At 45.0% G+C, this 19,687-nt stretch overlaps 1 protein-coding gene across 1 annotated transcript in view; it reads right to left on the reverse strand.

Annotated features, from left to right (window-relative positions):
- Positions 1 to 19,687, reverse strand: part of DENND4A (DENN domain containing 4A) — a 576,041-nt gene that overhangs the window by 178,285 nt on the left and 378,069 nt on the right. Inside the window, 1 exon segment of the mRNA XM_030189785.1 lies at positions 4,469 to 4,603. Within this exon segment, the coding sequence (XP_030045645.1) occupies positions 4,469 to 4,603 (135 nt within the window).

Raw genomic sequence — 19,687 nt, forward strand, 5'->3', positions numbered from 1 at the left:
CACATCTTTTTGATAAAATCTACGGAAGAAACCAAAACACATAAAGCTCACACTCACTGTTCAGTTATACATCAATACATCTACTTATGAATTCTTAACCCTAATCTCACTACACCCAAACATTTACTCACAGAAAAATGTGTACCATTTGCTTCATATAACGCCCCTTAATTTCCTGTTGTCTCCTTCCAATGTCTCAATGTTCTTTCAATTGATTTACTCCTTAACGAATTTGATTTTGACTCGTTTAACTCTTCACAATGTAATCCATAACCTGAATTGTAACAAATTGTATTTCCATTACTCATAATGTATTGTAAGCCACACTGAACCCGCAAAAAGGTGGGAAAATGTGGGATACAAATGCAATAAATAAATAAATATTAACAATATGGCTGGCGGAAAGGAGAAAGGCTAGAAATGGAACTGTAAGACTGAAAGACGCCAAGGACTGTTGTGTGGAGAGTCATGAGGAAAAAACGGAAACACTAAACAAATACTTTTCTTCTGTGTTCGTGGAAGAAAATCCTGAAGAACTATCAGAGTCAGCTGACAAAGTTATGTATGAAAATGGAGTAAGATGGCAGAAGAGAAACACAAATAAAAATGGAAGTGTGGTAGACCCTGAACAATTTTCAGAGGACCGTATTTGTGAGGAGCTAGCTAAACTAAATGTGAATAAAATGATGGGGTCAGATGGCATACATCTGAGGGTACTGAAGAAACTTAGGGAAGTTCTGCTGGCTCCACTGTCTCACCATTTCAATAATTCTCTAGTCAGGAATGGTCCCAGAGGACTGGAGAAAGGCAGATGTGGTCCCGTTCCACTAAAGCTGAAGTAAGGAAGAGGTTGGCAACTACAGTTCGATTAGTCTGAGTTCTGTGGTATGTAAATTAGTAGAAATGTTTCTAAAACAGAGAATAGTGAGGTTTCTGGAATTCAGGATCCAAGGCAGCATGGTTTCACTAGAGGCAGGTCTTGTGAGACAAATCTGATGAATTTCTTTGACTGGGTTAACCAGAGAGTTGGATTGAGGGAGAGCACTAGATAAGGTCTACTTAGGTTTTAGCAAAGGCTTTGACACGGCTCAGTATAGACAACTTATAAATAAATTCAGTGCCCTCGGTATGCGCCCTAAACTGACTGACTGGATTAGGAACTGGTTGACTGGAAGGTGACAGAGGGAACTGGTAAATGGAGCTCACTCTGAGGAAAGAATGTTACCAGTAGTGTGCTGTAAGATTCAGTTCTTGGGCCAGTTCTTTAACATTTTTCTAAGCAATATAGCCAAAGGGTTGTCTGGTAAGGTTTGCCTCTTTGCAGATGATACAAAAATCTGTAATAGGGTAGACATCCCTGATGGTGTGGAATAACATGAGGACTAGGAGGCCTAGCAATAGGAGGAGTGGTCTAGAGGTTAAAGCTCCAGTCTAGACATCTGGAGGTGGCCGGTTCAAATCCCACTGCTGCTATTGGAGGAGTAGCCTAGTGGTTAGTGCGGCAGACTTTGATCCTGGGGACCTGGGTTTGATTCCCACTGCAGCTCCTTGTGACCTTGGGCAAGTCACTTAACCCTCCATTGCCCCAGGTACCAAAACTTAGATTGTGAGCCCTCTAGGGACAGAGAAAGTACCTATATATAATGCGTAAAGTGCTGCATACGTCTAGTAGCGCTATAGAAATGATTAGTAGTAGGAGGGACCTAGTGAAGCTTGAAAAATAGTTCAAAATATGGTAGCTAAAATTTAAAGGTAAAAAATGCAAGGTCTTGCATTTGGGCTGCAAAAACCCAAGAGAGCGGTACAGCTTAAGGGGGGGGGGGGATTACATTTGTGCATGAAAGAGGAGCTGGATGTGGGGTTGATCATATGTGATGATCTTATGGTGTCCAAACAGGTAGAAAAGGAAACAGCGAAAGCTAGAAGGATACTTGAGTGCATAAGAAGAATGGCCAGCAGGAAAAAGGAAGTGAGGATGACTCTGTATAAATCTCTGGTAAGACCTCAGTTAAGAGTACTGTGTACAATTCTGGAGATCACACCTTCAAAAATATATAAACAAGATTGAGTTTGTCCAGGGGGCAGCTACTAAAATGGTCCATAGTCTTCATCAAAGCGTATGGAGACAGACTTAAAGATCTCAATAGGTTTACTATAGAAGAAAAGTGGGAGAGGGGAGATAATCAAGACGTTCAAATTTCTCTGTGGCATAAATGCACAGGAGGCGAGTCTCTTTCAATTGAAAGGAAGATCTGGAATGAGGCACAGAATGAAGGTGAAAGGAGTAACTCAGGAGTAAGCTGAGGAAATACTTCTTCAATGCAAGGTTAGTGAATTCGTGGAATGGCCTCCAGGTGGAGGTGGTGGAGACAGACTTGCTGAATTCAAGAAAGCTCAAGGCAAGTACATAGGGTCTCTAAGGGAGAGGAACAGATAGTAGATGTCAAGGATGGGAAGACTGAATAGGTCATTTGGTCTTATCTGTCTTAATTGTTCTCTGTTTTTATGTTTCACTGATAGAATAATATTGTTTATGAACAACTTGAAAATCTGAATGTGGACAAAGTCCTGGGGCTGGGTGACATACATCCCAGGATAACAGAGCTCAAAGAGGTTCTGTTGGGTCCTTTTAAAGATTTGTTTAATAAACCTTTGGAGACAGGAGAGGATCCATAGGACTGGAGACAAGTAAATGTGGTCCTTCATTACAAAAATGATGACAGAGAAGAAGTGGGAAACTACAGGCCAGAAAGCCTCACTTTGGTGGTTGGAAAAGTAATAGAGGCACTGAAGAAGGAAAGGACCACAGAGTCAAGAACATCTTGCCTGCTACCTGTTGAGGAGCACTGCCAGGTATTCCAAAAGCTGAGTGGCTCCAGCTTGCTCTTTGCACAATTCACAACCCAATCTAAGGTCTCATGGACTTAGATGACACAGACCTTCACCTTCTCTACTTCTGCTCAGACTTGGCCATGACCAAGCAGCTGTCCAGATTATGGGTGTACCAGTATGCCCTTCTGCCTGAGCACCATCATTGCCATTACCATCACTTTAGAAAATACTCTGGAAGCTTCTCAAGACTGAAGGACAGTGTCTGGAACTGGGAGTGTCTACCCAGGACTGCTAAGTGCAAACACCTCGGATGGCCCTATCTGATCAGGATGTGGAGATGAACCTCAGAAAGATTCAGAGAAGCCAGGAATTCCCCCTTCTGCACTGCAGCAATGACTGACTAGAAGATCTCCATCTGGAAGCAGAGGACCCCCACGCATGCACTGACCTCCTTCAAGTCCTCCTTCTGGTCTTCAACATTACATATTGCCCCTTTCTGACCTCGCTCAGAGGAATTGGTACAATAGATCAAGAAGCAGTAATCTCTTTTTTTGGAGCAGGGACTGTCCTTTTTTGTTAATCTGTACAGCGCTGCGTAACCCTAGTAGCGCTCTAGAAATGTTAAGTAGTAGTAGTATTTAGTATAGCCCTTACTGCCTCTTTCCCCCTTTCACAAAATGACTCCAAAAAGGTGTCTGGGACTGTGGAAGCTAAGCCCAATGCTTAATTGCCCGGGATCATCTCTAGAACCCAATGATACAAGGTAATATGGGCCCACTCCTTTAAGAAACCACTGAGAATTCCCCATAGGTACTACCTCAGAGATGGCCTGCCAAACCTCACTGGAACTTCCTTAGGGCTCCTGCACCATGTGCCACAGAGTCCTTGAATTTCTTGAAAGTCTGAAAAGAGCAAACTTCAACACTGCCCCACAAGAACTGGGCAGAAGACCTAGAGGAGAACAACCTCCTGTTTTCTCAGAACTTGAGGTAAGTTGCTCCAGACCTGGCTGACTTATTTCAATCCTCTAGAAACCACTGGGGCTTGTTCTCCTTCAGATCCTTAACCAGCTTTTTCAGCTTCTCCTCTAACAAGTGCTTGAATAGCTCTTCTCTACCTCCTTCTGGCAAGAGGATATATCCTGCAAGTCTGGACTGGTCTGGCAGGATGAGATGAAAACAATGTTTTACCCATGGAAATGCTTTTGAAAGTTACATGCCATCTCTCTGTTCACTGCTGCATGTATCTAGTATCTGCTATTCAAATCACAGTAACTATACACAAAAGTCACTGCAGTATTCAGCTTTTATAATGGGAAGGTGAGAGAAAATAAGTACTAAAAGTTTTGTGTAATGGTTCCCCCATTAAGAGTCAGACAGAAAAGTAAAGAGGCCAGGCAAAATAGCTTCATGATACATCAGATGAAGAAGAGTAAGAGGTGAGGGCTGCATATTTTGGCTCACTAATAAAGGCAGATGAAAAGGAGAAGCTCTGCTCCTTGATAATAACCTGTAAGGGAAGCAGGGAGGTCAGATATCATGAATCTTTTTATCTGTTTTTTATCAGGCAGCTAACAAGAGACCACATATGAAAGTATCAGAATAGCAAAATAACTACTGGGTGAACATCAACTTACCAGTATGAACATCATCTGAGACTTTCATTGAATTGACTCGCACGGTATCTGAAGAGGAGTTCGTACTATTTGAACTCTTATAGACTAACTGGGGAAGACAGTCCTCACTTCCTTTAGTGCTCTCTATCTCTGATACTGTATGTAAACAAAAACAAAAAAGGAAAAGGCAGTTATATATTAGGACAATAGATCCTTGTCCCGATAGAATTATGTTTCTGACCCAGGGATCCACCCTTCTTGGACTAGGTATAAGTAGGAACACTGCAGAGAATGTTCAAAGCATGAGGCATGGTATGTGCCTCTAGCATCATATACAGCAAGTTCTGTTGGTCAATATCAGGGAACCCAGAGACTCCCAGACATGGTCTGATGTTGTACACATTGCTAAGATGGTTACAGCCCAGCCCTGAGCTTGACAGCTACTTGGTAGACAGCTACAATCTGGGTCCTATGGTCAGAAAAGGGAAGTAGAGGTCCTATGCAAAAAGGGGAAGTAAATAGCAATTGTAAATGATGATTCATGGAATCTTAATATCCCTCCTTAGTATGCCTTGGATGGAATAGGTTGCAATTGGGCTTCACACACCTGGTGTGGAGAATTAACGACCTTCCCTACCCCTTCCCCCCACCCCCCAAAAAATTGTATAGGCACGTTTATAAAGGTTTATTAAATCATAAATCTAGGAATCTGTAAATCATATTTGACAAGATGTATTTAAGTTTATATTATATTTCCCTGTAGAAGAGCTCCAGTATTAAAATGGTTTACTCAATGGACATCACACAAACGAGCAAAGCAAATTGATATTTATTTTAAATGTGTTTTAGAACCTAAACAGCAGTGGTATATCCTAGCCAAAATAATTCCAAGCAGTGTGGCACATATCTACCTAGCTCTTCTCTAACAAAAGACACATTTTTCTTTTTTTGTTTCTGAACCCTATTTCCCTACCTTAAGGTATGTTGTGGAGGTACTGCATACAACCCTATGGTAAAGGGAGATTCATGCAGAACAGCAATGCCTATTAGCCTACCGAAGAGAACGGTGAAACTAGGCCTTATCTGCTAATTTTCCTTACTCTAGAAGCCTACCATCAGAGGGAGACTGAGAACACCTGAATTTGGACACTGAATATCTGTCCTGTGCAGAACCCCAACCAGCTAATATACAGATAACCAATTAGAGAAAGAAATGAAGAAAGAAACACTAAAGAAACCCATAGAACCCTGTACCTGGACACCCTACCAAATTAACCATGCTTCCACAGACAGAGCACAACCAGTGACCTGACCCGCACCAGTCTTCCACCAGAAACCACGCCTGTTATCTTTTGACCGGTATTGTACACATGCGTACTAACACAACAGTAAACAGGTTCAAATACCACAACACCATAAGTAAAAACAGGGTGGGCTCTGGCCGGGCTAGAGGGTCTAGAGGAAAGACAATTAGCAGGTAAGGCCAAATTTCACCTTCCTCAGCAACTCTACAGACCAGTCAAGACGCGTGGGAAGTATCAAAGCAAAAAACCTCTAAGGGCGGGACCTCCAGAAACCAGAAGTCAAAAGCAGTGCTCCAAAACCAGCATCCTCTTTCACCTGCACATCGATTCTATAATATTTCTCAAAAGAATGCAAAGAAGACCACACTGCCGCTCTGCAAAAGTCCTGCTCTCAGCCCAGGAGGAAGCCACAACCCCGAGTGGAATACACCTTAAGCACCAATGGTACATCGCAACCCTTCAGCAAATAAGCTGAAGCAATCACCTCCTTCAACCACCGGGCTAGAGTCACCTTGGAAGCAGTCGCCCTCTTCTTAGGACCTCCATACAGAACAAACAACCTATCTGAAGTACAAAAGTCCTGCACCCTCCTCAGATAATGCCAAAAAACCTCTTTTCACATTCAGTTTCACTATGCAATGTTGAGTTGAATCCCCTGCTCTGTCCCCCAGAACCAGCAAGGAGATAACTTGATTCACATGAAAGTCTGAAACAACCTTGGGCAGAAAGGACAGAACTGGCTTCAGCGAAACTTGCTCCTTGGAAAAGGACAAGAAAGGAGCCCTACAGGACAAAGCCTGCAATTCCAAAATCCTTTGTGCCGAAGAAATGGCAACTACAAACACCATCTTTAAGGTAAGATCTTTACAGGTGCTTGCCTCCCAGCGGTTCAAAAGGAGCATCCACCAGGACCTCCTAAATGATATTCAAATCCCATGGAGGCACCAAAGGACCCCGCAGGGGCCTATCAAGTTTCACCCCGCACAGAAAACGGACCACATCTGGTGAGGAAACCAAGGACACCCCACTACTACTATTACTTATTTCTAAAGTGCTAGACGTACGCAGCGCTGTACACTTGAACATGAAGAGACAGTCCCTGCTCAACAGAGCTTACAATCTAATTAGGACAAACAGGACAAATAAGAGATAAGGACAAAGAGTAACAAGATTCCGGAATCCCAAAGAGTAGCAACATTCTGTGCAGAATCCCAAAGAGTCGCAAGATTCTGGAATCCCAAAGACTACTACTACTACTTAGAATTTCTATAGCACTACTACTACTATTTAACATTTCTAAAGCGCTACTAGGGTTACGCAGCGCTGTACAGTTAACATTACAGTTAACGTTACAGTTAGACGTACGCAGCGCTGTAAACTTGAACATGAAGAGACAGTCCCTGCTCGACAGAGCTTACAATCTAATTAGGACAGACAAACAGGACAAACAAGAGATAAGGAAATATTAAAGTGAGGACCAAGACAACAACCTGCACTTTCAAGAAGGATAGAGCCAGACCTCTGTCCAAACTATCCTGCAGAAATTCCAAAACCTCAGCGATTGAAGTGCGCAAAGGCCGATAAGACTGATCTTGACAATGAGCCCCCCCAGCCCACTAGACTTGCATCTGTGGAGAGCACTATCCACTGCAGAGACTACAGAGGCATTCCCTTCTCCAGATCAGGTGTGTGAAGCCACCACTAAAGACTGTGGCAGGGGGTCCCCAACAGGGGTAACAGCTCTTCCAACTCCTGCCTCTGCCACTTCTAGCACTGCCACCATCAGACCCAGCACCTGCAGGTAGGATCGGTCTCCAACAGGAGCTGCCAAATCTGCCCCTGCAGTCTGGTGATCAAAGCAGGAGGTAGAAACACAAGCCCCTTCAACATGTCGAAACGAACCCCCAGATATTCGAGGGACTGAAACAGCTGTAGATGACTCATGGCCGGGTTCATCCAGCCCAACAACTGCAGGAAACTCACATCATGTTCGGTTGCCCTCTCGCTCTCCAAATGAGACTTTGTCCGAATCAACCAATTGTCAAGATACAGGTGAACCAAGATGCCCTGCTTCCGAAGAGCAGCAGCCACAACCACCATGACCTTGGAAAAAGTCCATGGTGCAGTCACGGGACCAAACAGCACAGCACAAAATTTAAAATGCCTCCCTAAGGCAGCAAAGCGAAGAAATCACTGATGTCTCATGCGAATGGGAATGTGCAAATAAGCCCCAAATCCAGGGAAGTGAGAAACTCCCCTCGCCGAACCACAACAATGACAGAGCGCAAACGTCTCTATTTGAAAAGGTGGAACCTTCAGAGCCCCATTTACTCGTTTGAGATCCAAAATGGGTCAATCGGAGCCCTCTTTCTTGGGCACCACAAATATATGGAATAAAAGCCCATCCCCTGTTCCCTTTGAGACACGGGTACTACCGCCCCTAAATGGATGAACTGAAGTAGCGTATCGTGAACTGCCCCTGCCTTGAGTCGAGCATGGCATGGCGATTCGAGAAACAAATCTGGAAGCAGACTTTCAAACTCCAGCGCATATCCTTCGCGGTCCACCTCAAGAACCCATTGATCTGACGTGATCTGGGTCCACCTCTGGTAAAACTGTCTCAACCGAGCACCCAACTGCACCAGGGGCTGGACCCCCTTCATTGAGAACTGCACGCGGCTCCAGAAGGCCACGAGGTGGGGTGGTGCCCTCTACGATCCCCCCCCCCCTGAAAAGGCTGCATCCCCTGAAAGAAGCAACCTCTGGGAGCTCCTCCAGACCTATCCGAACTATAACGCCTAGCCTCTCAAAAAGGACCACATGTCAAACCATCATGGCCTCTGAAAGCTGAGGAACCTTAGCCTGTCCAAGACCACACACCGGCTTATCCAATTCCTCTCCAAAGAGCATGGAACCTTTAAACGGAAGTAAACATAACTTGGACTTAGAGGCCGCATTCGCGGCCCAGTCCCGTAGCCAAAGTGACCACCAGGCAACAAAAACAAGGGACATTTTTTTGCTAAAGCTAGTAGCAAGTCATAAAGGGCATCAGCTAAGAATGAAGAGCCCATCTCCAACTTGGCCAACTCTTGCATCAAAACAGCCCTGTCCAAAACTGAACCATCAAAGAGCCTCTCAGCCCAATGAAAGCAAGCATGAGCCACTAGACCCCCCAAAACGGACACTTGTAGCAACAGAGCCGAGAAATCAAAACTACACTTTAGGAAAGACTCTAACTTCCTATCCTGGAGGTCACAGAGAGCCGCACCACCATCCACCAGAATTGCCATTGCTTTAATCACCGCCATTACCACAGCGTCCACAATGGGAGGCTTGAGGGAATCCCTATTCTACTGAGGGAGTGGGTAAAGCACGAGCCAGAGGTATCTGGAAAAGTCCACTCTTGCAATACCATCTCCCTAAGATCCTTATTCATAGGGAAAGACCGCAGAGGACGCCAAATCCCTTTAACCAAAGGATCCTCCTGCTTAGTATCACCTGTGGGTTCAAACATAAGAGTAGAAGACACCTGGTCTATTAACTCTGCTAACTCATCTCTGTGGAAAATTCTAACTACGAAAGGGTCCTCTCCGGGAAGAAAAAATATCCTTTCCTTGAGCTGACTCCAGGGAATCTTTCTCCTCAGGATCACTAAACACCTCTTACGATCCCGGGAGGGAAACAGACTCCAGATCCTCAGCCCAGTTCAGGTAAGATTTTTTTGCCACCACTGGGCCAGCTCCCCCACCGGGAGCATCAGCTCAGACCGGCCCCGTCTTCCAGGCCTGATATAAGGTCCAAACAAACTCAGGAGGGAAACCCATCCCTCCTGAGCACTCCCAGGCAAGGCAGGGTCTGACAAAACAGTCCTCCTGCAACAACTTTAGTCGGACCTATAACGCAGGAAGAATCCAAGATGGCGGCGGTTCCCACCGAAATCGGTATCACCATTGACGAACTCGTCTCAAGGGCAGCCTCTTGTCCCAGCCATTCCAACACTGCTCTGCTCAGCAGTCAGGTCGGGCGGAGCCGCTGAAGACGACTTTGGCTCTCCACATAGCAGACACTGCATCCCAGGTGCCTCAATCCCACCAGCACGCACAACAGCAGCAGCGCAGGAGCTTAGCCACACACATCACCAGGAGGGGGGAAAACCACTACCCAGCTGCAAATCAACAACAACAAAAAAAACAACCTCCCCTCCAGCACAGAACAGAAACACCTGCTCTCCTGGACAGCCAAAGCACCAGCACACAGCCCGGTGCTTGATTTTTTTTTTCTTTTAATGCTTGAACCCCGTTGTTGTAGGCTGACTGAGGCACTCAAGGCTCCCGCCCTGACATGGCAGCCGAGGCACAGAGCTGTCCACTCCAACAGAGAATGGAGAGGGACTCGGCCACCTGGATTTAACACCCCAAGGGGAGACGTGGCCCCACCAGACCCACACCCCAGAAGCACTTCAAGAGAGCAGGCACAGGGTTTCCTTTTTCTTTTTATACTCAAGAGAAGAAAGAAAGCCCCTAAAAACCAACACACTAGGGCCTACCAGACCGGCCAGGCTGCACAGTGCGCACATCTACCCCCTGCTGGAGACTGAGAAATATTGACTGGTTGAGGTTCTGCACAGGACAGATATACAGTGTCCAAATTCAGGTGTTCTCAGTCTCCCTCTGCTGGTAGGTGTGCATAACCCAAGCGTCTTGACCGGTCTGGAAGGTTGCTGAGGAAGTTTGCATTTAGTTCTAGTTTATATTTATTTGTTACATTTGTATCCCACATTTTCCCACCTATTTGCAGGCTCAATATGGCTTACATAGTACAGTAAAGGCGATTGCTAATACCGGTGTGAACAAATACAAAGTGAGGTTGTGGTACAGTAAAGTACATGCGTGACAGACATATTGCATAATCATAATGGCTCTATAATGCCTACTATGATGACCAGGGAAGGCAATGTCAAAGGGGACTAACTTTTCTTTTAATGCCTACCACTGGTAACAAAGCAAATTACTCACCTGTAGTAGGTGTTCTCTGAGGACAACAGGCATATATTCTCACGTGGGTGATGTCATCCATGGAGCCTGGTGCAGACACTGCCATAGTGCACTGTCACTTCAAAACTCTGAGGCAGTAAACACAGAAGTGTTTTTTTTTTCCAGGGGAAGTTATATTTCAGAGTTACCGTATTGTAATTGCAGAGGGGTGTACCCTAGGACACACCGATTCCAGGTATAAAGGGTGGGTAGCTCAGGGACTTACCCAGGGCACTTAGTTGACGAGGGGACACTCCTGCCATTTTCAGAATTGGAAGAGGAATAGAGGTTGACTCACAGGGACTTTTTTCATTTTAGACATCTCAGATTTTATACAGATAACCAATTAGAGAAAGAAATGAAGAAAGAAACACTAAAGAAACCCATACCTGGACACCCTACCAAATTAACCATGCTTCCACATCTAGAGCACAACCAGTGACCTGACCCGCACCAGTCTTCCACCAGAAACCACGCCTGTTATCTTTTAACCGGTATTGTACACATGCATACTAACACAACAGTAAACAGGTTCAAATACCACAACACCATAAGTAAAAACAGGGTGGGCTCTGACCGGGCTAGAGGGTCTAGAGGAAAGAAAATTAGCAGGTAAGGCCTAATTTCACCTTCCTCAGCAACCCTACAGACCAGTCAAGACGCTTGGGAAGTACCAAAGCAAAAAACCTCTAAGGGCGGGACCTCCAGAAACCAGAAGTCAAAAGCAGTGCTCCAAAACCAGCATCCTCTTTCACCTGCACATCGATTCTACTACTACTACTTAGCATTTCTATAGCGCTGCCAGGGTTACGCAGCGCTGTACAAGTTTAGCATGGGGAAGGACCGTCCCTGCTCAAAAGAGCTTACAATCTAAAGGTTACAAACTATGTAGTCAGTGTAGGTATCATGAGTGGGGAAGGTGGTTATGCGCCAAAAGCAAGGGAGAAGAGATGGGCTTTGAGTAAGGACTTGAAGATGGGCAGGGAGGGCGCATGACGTATGGGCTCAGGAAGGCTGTTCCAGGCATATGGTGATGCGAGGCCAAAGGGGCGGAGTCTGGAGTTAGCGGTGGTGGAGAAGGGTACAGATAGGAGTGATTTGTCCTGAGAGCGGAGGTTACGGGTGGGAACATACGGGGAGAGGAGGGTAGAGAGGTAATGGGGGGCTGCAGATTGAGTGCATTTGAAGGTTAAAAGGAGAAGCTTGAACTGTATACGGTAGTGGATCGGGAGCCAGTGAAGTGACTTGAGGAGAGGGGTGATATGAGAGTATCGGTTCACGCGGTAGATAAGACGTGCGGCGGAATTTTGGACAGATTGAAGGGGGGATAGATGGTTAAGTGGGAGGCCAGTGAGAAGAAGGTTGCAATAGTCAAGACGAGAGGTGACGAGCGAGTGGACGAGGGTTCGGGTGGTCTGTTCAGAGAGGAATGGGCAAATTTTGCTAATATTATAGAGGAAGAAGCGACAGGTCTTAGATGTCTGCTGGATATGGGCAGAGAAGGAGAGGGAGGAGTCGAAGATGACTCCGAGATTGCGGGCTGAAGCGACGGGGAGGATGAGGGCGTTGTCAACAGAGACGGAAAGTGGGGGAAGCGGAGAAGAGGGTTTGGGTGGAAAGACAAGGAGCTCAGTCTTTGCCATGTTCAGTTTCAGATGCCAGTTGGACATCCAGGCAGCGATGTCTGAAAGGCAGGCCGAAACTTTAGCCTGGGTTTCTCAAAAGAATGCAAAGAAGACCACACTGCCGCTCTGCAAAAGTCCTGCTCTCAGCCCAGGAGGAAGCCACAACCCCGAGTGGAATACACCTTAAGCACCAATGGTACATGGTAGATGGGCCACTGTGGATCTTTGTAAGGATGACGCACTTTTGGAACGTGCCATGAATGGAAGTAGTGGTAGGGGATGCATCTTTCACGTTTATCAAGCTTTGATACAGAAAGAGGCACCCCCCATTAAATATGTTCAGTTTTGGGAGTCTATCTTCGGCTGTGGGTACACTGGTAAGGAATGGGAGCGGATATTTAAACAACTTCTAAAAGTAACATGGTGGAAAATGGGTACAAAATGTTGTATATGTGGTATTACACTCCTGATCACCTGCATGCTATCTATCCTACATCATCTGATCAATGTTGGCAAAACTGTGGGGACTGGGGTACATTTATTCATATCTAGTGGACCTGCCCTACGGCCAGTGCTACTGGGATATGGTATTTAGACTGCTTAAAGACATCACTGGGATCTCCTTACTCAAATCTATGGGCTGTGGTCTTTTGAATATTAAACCTCCAGAGCTGCCAGGCAAGTTCTGTAAATTGATTTTCAATATTATTACAGCAGGCAGAATAGCCCTGGTGGCAGTCTGGAAATAACCTAGCGTACCCACATGCCAACAACTCTTATCTAAAGCGGACTTTGCATGCTGCATGTCTAAATTGATAGTTTAAGCTAAATAACCTTACCAAAATTTGGGAACCACTTACCCGATGGAGAGAAGTAACTGGACTAGAGGAAGTGTTGCTTGAATGGGCGGTTGGGGGTGGGAGGGAAGTGGTATGGGATGTGTATCTCACGCACCAGTTTCATTAACTCTTTCCTTCTTTACTTCTCGATTCGATTATTGCAATATTATTTATGCAGGATTGCCACACGCAACAATAAAAAAATCACAAACCTTTCAGAACACTGTTATCCGTCTGCTCTGTCGTGCTCATCATTATGATCAAAACAAATACCACTGCTGAAACTGGTCCAACAGCAAATTCTTCATAAAGTAGCAACTCTGACTTTCAAAGCTTTCCAAGTAGGTTCCCCTAATTATCTTCTATGTCTCATAATTACTTACTGACCAGCTAGAGTACTTTGTTCTATCCTTCCAAGTCCCAAATTCGCTCGACATGAATCCACAAGACATAGTGCATTTTTCTTGCTTGCCCCTCAAACTTGAAACAATCTTCCCCTCCTTCTCCATAGCAATTCTTCCTTTAAGAATTTTAAATTAGAGCTTAAAATGTAGCTTTTCAAACAGGCCAGCCTCCCCTACCCTTTTTCCTGCTGTTTTTTATCTCTCCCTTCTGTCTCCTCTTTTCTTCGCTCTCTAACCCGTCTTCTCCCCTCCCTCCTTCCTTTCGTTCTACCTTTTTTCTTTGTGTGAATTACAGAGTTGCACGGGGACAGAAATCCAACACGCCCCTGCAGGAATCTAACCCGTCCCCGCCCGTCCTGTGGGGAATCTAACCCATCCCCACTGCAAGTAATATCTTCAATCCTAGCCCCCATCACACCCAGGCCCTGCCGCACCGTAGTCACCAAGAAAGAGATCTGCATGAAATATTTATTTTTATTACTTTGACTTATGAAAACCACTTGTCCTGAAACATGCTCAAAACACAATAATCCATTTGTACAAAAGAGATGAGGTGAAGGTGTGATTCCATGTGCCCCAATCAAAAGAGAGTTTAATTTTACTTCCAATCTTTATAACACCAGGTTTCCCAAGGCAGATTACAAACTGTTAAGATAAACCCATCAGTAAATAGGATATCCTCACTAAAATTTGGCCATGTACTACTGTATTATACAGAACAGTGTAGAAAAATGAGCACCAAACACAGCCTTTATTAGTGCAGTTTCTACCAGCAATAGTTTTTTAAGCTGTTTTAGTTACATTCAGTTTTTATTTCATGATATAGCAAAGATACTTACCTGTAGCAGGTATTCTCCGAGGACAGCAGGCTTCATATTCTCACAAGTGGGTAGACGCCGTTCCCGCGTCGCCCAGTTCGGCAATATGCCATAGAAAAATGAGAGCATTTTGGAGCACGAGCAGCGCTCCAGAGAGCATGTGTGAGTGCCTTGAGAAGGGTGGAGAGTTCCTCTGCAAGAGCCTGCCTGTGCTGAGAGCTGAAAGAATGAGCTCTCGGTGGACAATTTGGAGGTTTGGAAATCAAATTGAGGGTGCATCCGAGCCGGACTATTTGAAGAACCCACCAGTTGGAGGTTATGAGAGGCCACCTTTGATGAAAAAACATTAACCTCCCCTCAACCAGCAAGTCATCTGGGATGGACACTTTGACTGTGGCTATGCTCTGCTAAAGTCAGTCAAAAGCTTGTTCCTTGCTTTTCTTGGGGAGCAGTCAGGGCATGGGCGCACGCTGTAAATGAGAACGAGTGTGCTGGGGCTGAGCAGGCTGGTGCAGGAGCATACCTATGCCTAGAGAAGGAATAGGGAGCACTCCGTGACCTACCAAAATACCTCCTGGATGAGGAGGCAGTTGCAGAAGACGCCTGGCAGGGAAGAGAAGACAAAGTATCAGTATGCTTCTTGATTTGGTCAGCGACCTCCTAGACCTTCTCTCCAAAAAGATTATCCCCCGGCAAGGGGCATCCACCAACGTCTGCTGAACAGAATGTTCCAGGTCAGAAACATGCAACCAGGAGAGTCTGCGCATTGCTATACCTTGGACACCAACACCCCAAGGTCTATTTCCTGAGTCGAGATTACTAATCTCTCCCCTTCTATCCGGTTTCTCTCTTTTGGGTTTCTGCACCCTGTCATGACTGTGGTCGTGACTCCACTTTCAGACTCACATTGTCTTCCAGTGGTCGGCTTCAGAGGTGGCTCCTGTCTGTTTTTTCCTTGCCTTGTTGCCTCTGCTACCACTTCTGTGTTTCAAGCCTCACTCTGGTGTTCTGTGTGTTTCAAGCTTCACTCTGGTGTTCTGTGTGTTTCAAGCCTCTTTCCTGTAGTCATGACATCATCAGTGAAGGCCCTCATACGAAAGGTGAGGACATTCATTCAGGGCCTTTGCAAAGCCAAAGGTCTCCAGGTTTGTCGGTGTGCTTGTGGAGCACTTCTGCCCTGTTTCCTAGTTGGTGTGCATGTGTAGCACTTCTGTCTTCTTTCCTAGCTAGTGTGCCTGTGTGGCACTTCTGCCTTGGTTCTTATCTGTTTGTCTGTGCGCTAGGATTAGCACTTTTGTCTTGGTTTTGTCTGTATGCAAGGGTTAGCACTTCTGTTTTGGTTTTGCTGGTTTGTTCTGTTGTTTAAATCTGAGTGGCTGTGTGGCCCAGCCTTGCTCCTCTGTGTGGCTACCCTTGTGGCCGAGCCTAGTGCTCTGCCTAGTCTGCGTTGCCTAGAGTTCTGCCTAGTTTGCTTCTGCCTGTGTGTACGTTCCTTCTCTTTTCCTTCTGCTGTTGTGCGTGGGTTCCAGTTCAGCCTTGCAGCCCGTATGAGAGCTCTGGCTTGCATGGATTCCAGTTCGGCCTTGCGGCCCATTTGAGTGCCCATCCTCTAGCTTTACTTAGCTCTATGCATAAGAAATTTGGATGAGCCCTATTAAACTCTCATCCTGGAATATAGGTGGATAACTTCTATCAATAGGCAAAAAGCTTACAACTCTTGAATACACAAAAAGTAGATATCGTAATGCTACAGGAAATCCATCTTTCCTCAGAGGAACATAAGTTTCAGAAATGGTGAGTGGGCTCCCTAGTGAAGTCCCCTGCATCCCAAAGGAAAGTTGGGGTTCTTATACTGTTTAAGAAGACTTTAAATGTTCAGATCCATTCAGTTATTTGTAGCCCAGAAGGTCGATTTGTCTTGGCCAAAGTGACTAAAAACAAACAGCCCATGGTCTTATGTAATGTGTATGCACCTAATATATATGATAAGGAATTTTTCAATCAGTGCTCTGTTACCTTATGTCAATGATATTGCCATAGGTGGTGATTTTAATACAGTTTTATGACCCAGCCTTGGACAGATCTCATACAAGGAGTGACTTGCATCCTTCTAGAGGCTCACCCTTGCTCTGCAATACTATAGATCTAATTGATTCTTGGCAATTATTTCAAATGGGAGAAAAAGATTATACTCACCTATCTCGGGCTCATTCTACCCAGTCGAGAATCGATTACATCTTGGTTTCTAGATTTTTTTTTAAACATTTGTGTGAGTCACAGATTAGTCCATATGGAATCTCTGACCATGCTTTAATTTGGGTATCATTTTTTATTTGTAGCATTTGTATCCCACATTTTCCCACCAATTGGACCTTGATCCTTTTTGAACACCCTGCATGTCAATGGAAATTTCCTATTGCGCTATACTAGGACCAATCGTTCCAGTCTTTTCTTTTGAAAAATGGACTAGTTATAAATCTTACAATGCAGACCACAAAAATTAGCCAATTCTCTTTGGGATACTGCTAGCATATGCTGCCCATAGAAAGAAAATGAGAAACAAAGAAATACTGCAAATAGAAAAACAAGTGATTCAGGACAGGATCACCCTATGCACTCAGAAATTGTCAAGTGCCAACAGCACTCTTACCATCTCAAGCGGAATTAAATATGTTGCTACATCAACGTGCTATTAAATCTTTAACTCACCACAAATACCAGCTGTTTGTACATGGCAATAAATGTGGCAAGTTGTTATCCCATTTGATTAAGATTAAGCATGACCCTACGAGGATCCTACAGTTGGCTGATGGCACAGGATAAAAAACAATTCCAGATTTAGACATTAACGATATTTTAAGCATTTCTATGAAACTTTATATGCATCGCCAGCTGAGGACAACTTGGATGGCTCTTTAAATCTTGATAATATTAGGCTTCCATGAATTTCTCTTTCGCAGGAAATTTTGAATGTTCCTATCACAGAAGTGGAACTGGCTCTGGCTATTCGGGACAGTGTGCTTAATAATACATCTGGCCCGAATGGATTCAGGGCTGAGGTTTTACAAGATTTTACAAGAGCAAACTGGACCCCCTTTGTTGAACCTATTTAATCATATGGTTAATTATTAGACTCTGCTGGAAACCCCGAAAACAGAACAGATGATCGTGTTACTTAAGCTGGATAGAGATCCATGCTCTTCAAATTCTTATAGGCCTATATCTTTGCTAAATTTTGAAACCAAGTTATTCATCAAAATAATAGCCAATTGTCTGTATAAGGTTTTGCCTTTTTTGGTGGAGAGCTCGCAGGTGGGTTTTGTTTGGAAAAGAATGGCCACTAAAAATATTCGGATGATTTTGTCCTCCTTAGAGGTGGTGCAGAAGTGCAATCTGCCTTCTCTTTTAATAAGTTTCAATGCCAAGAAAGCATTTGATTGTGTTTACTGGAGCTTTCTCTTTCGAGTTTTATCAGCTTATGGAATTGAAGGGGTTTTTTTCCCGGACGCAGTACATGTTCTGTACTCGGATCCCAGAGCTATTATATGGGTTAATGGGGTTTTTTCACAGCCTTTTATGATACGTTGAGGTGCACGCCAGGATTGTCTTTCATCTCCTTTACTATTTGTTTTAGCATTAGATCCCCTTATTAGGGATATTTTGGCAAATATGGAAAGGGGGGGGGGGGGAAGGAAATGGGACTTGATATACCACCTTTCTGAGAATTTTTGCAACTACATTCAAAGCGGTTTACATATATTCAGGTACTTATTTTGTACCAGGGGCAATGGAGGGTTAAGTGACTTGCCCAGAGTCACAAGGAGCTGCAGTGGGAATTGAACTCAGTTCCCCAGGATCAAAGTCCACTGCACTAACCACTAGGCTACTCCACTCCACTCTGTCACATTGCAGGGGTGATATTTAACAGCAAAAAGGAAGTGGGAAGTGGGCCAATGACTCAACAGACCAGGACAACAGACAAATATTCACAGTGGTTTATTGTAGACTCGACACAGATCTGTGTTTCGGCCACAGGCCTGCCTCAGAAATCTTTGTTAGATACGTGGATAGGTAAAACTCCAAAAGGTAGGTTTTATAATGCACTGGTGGTCTTTGGCAAGAGAAAAACTAGAAAGCTGAAAAAGTGTTTACTGCTTGAAGAGCTACTGAAGCGCAAGAAAGGAGTGGCATCTAAAACAAGAATTTAAAATTTCTGCATTTGCAGATAATTTATATCTTACTAAACATCAACAATCACTTGGGACATTAATGGAGTCCTTTGCAGAATATGGTGATTTTTCAAGTTTTCATTGAATCTGCAGAAATCCCTGGCGCTGGCCTCTTTGGGTAAGGTTCAACAGGGTTGGGTGGCTCAGTTCCTATTGGGTTGGGCTAAAAATTATTTTTGATATTTGGGAATTCAGTTATCTATGAAAACATCGGATTTATACCATCTCAGTATTTCCCATTTACTAGATTTCACTGTGGAAAGAAACCCTGTTGGGCTGGCAGCAAAGAGAGGTGACAAGACCTTTTTCAGATATATTGGAGAAAGGAGAAAAGATAGGAATGGAATTGCGAGACTGAAAGGTGATTAGAATGGCTATGTGGAGAGTGATGAAGATATAGAGGGCCATAATTGAACAAGGGCGCCCATCTCTAAGGGCGGCCATCTCCGGGGACAGCCCTGGGAAGGGGTGGAGCCAACCGTATTAACGAACAAGATGGACGGCCATCTTTTGTTTCGATAATACGGTCGTGGCCGGTCAAATCTCAACATTTAGGTCAACCTAAATATTGAGATCGTCGGACTTAGAGATAGCCAGCCTCAGTTTTCGCCGATAATGGAAACTGAGGCCGGCCATCTCAAATCCGGCCAAATTCATGCCATTTGGTCGTAGGAGGAGCCAGCATTTGTAGTGCACTGGTCCCCCTCACATGCCAGGACATCAACCGGGCACCCTAGGGGGCACTGCAGTGGACTTCATTAATTGCTCCCAGGTACATAGCTCCCTTCCCTTGGGTGCTGAGCTCCCCAAATCCCCCCCAACCCCCCCCCCCACGCCCCCCACAACTGTACAGCACTACCATAGCACTTATGGGTGAAGGGGGGCACCTACATGTGAGTACAGTGGGTTTCAGGTGGGTTTTGGAGGGCTCCCATTTACCACCACAAGTGTAACAGGTGGGGGGAGGGGATGGGCCTGGGTCCGCATG

This window comes from Microcaecilia unicolor, chromosome 1, assembly GCF_901765095.1.
Source record: "Microcaecilia unicolor chromosome 1, aMicUni1.1, whole genome shotgun sequence".
In the NCBI taxonomy this organism is placed as follows: Eukaryota; Metazoa; Chordata; class Amphibia; order Gymnophiona; family Siphonopidae; genus Microcaecilia; species Microcaecilia unicolor.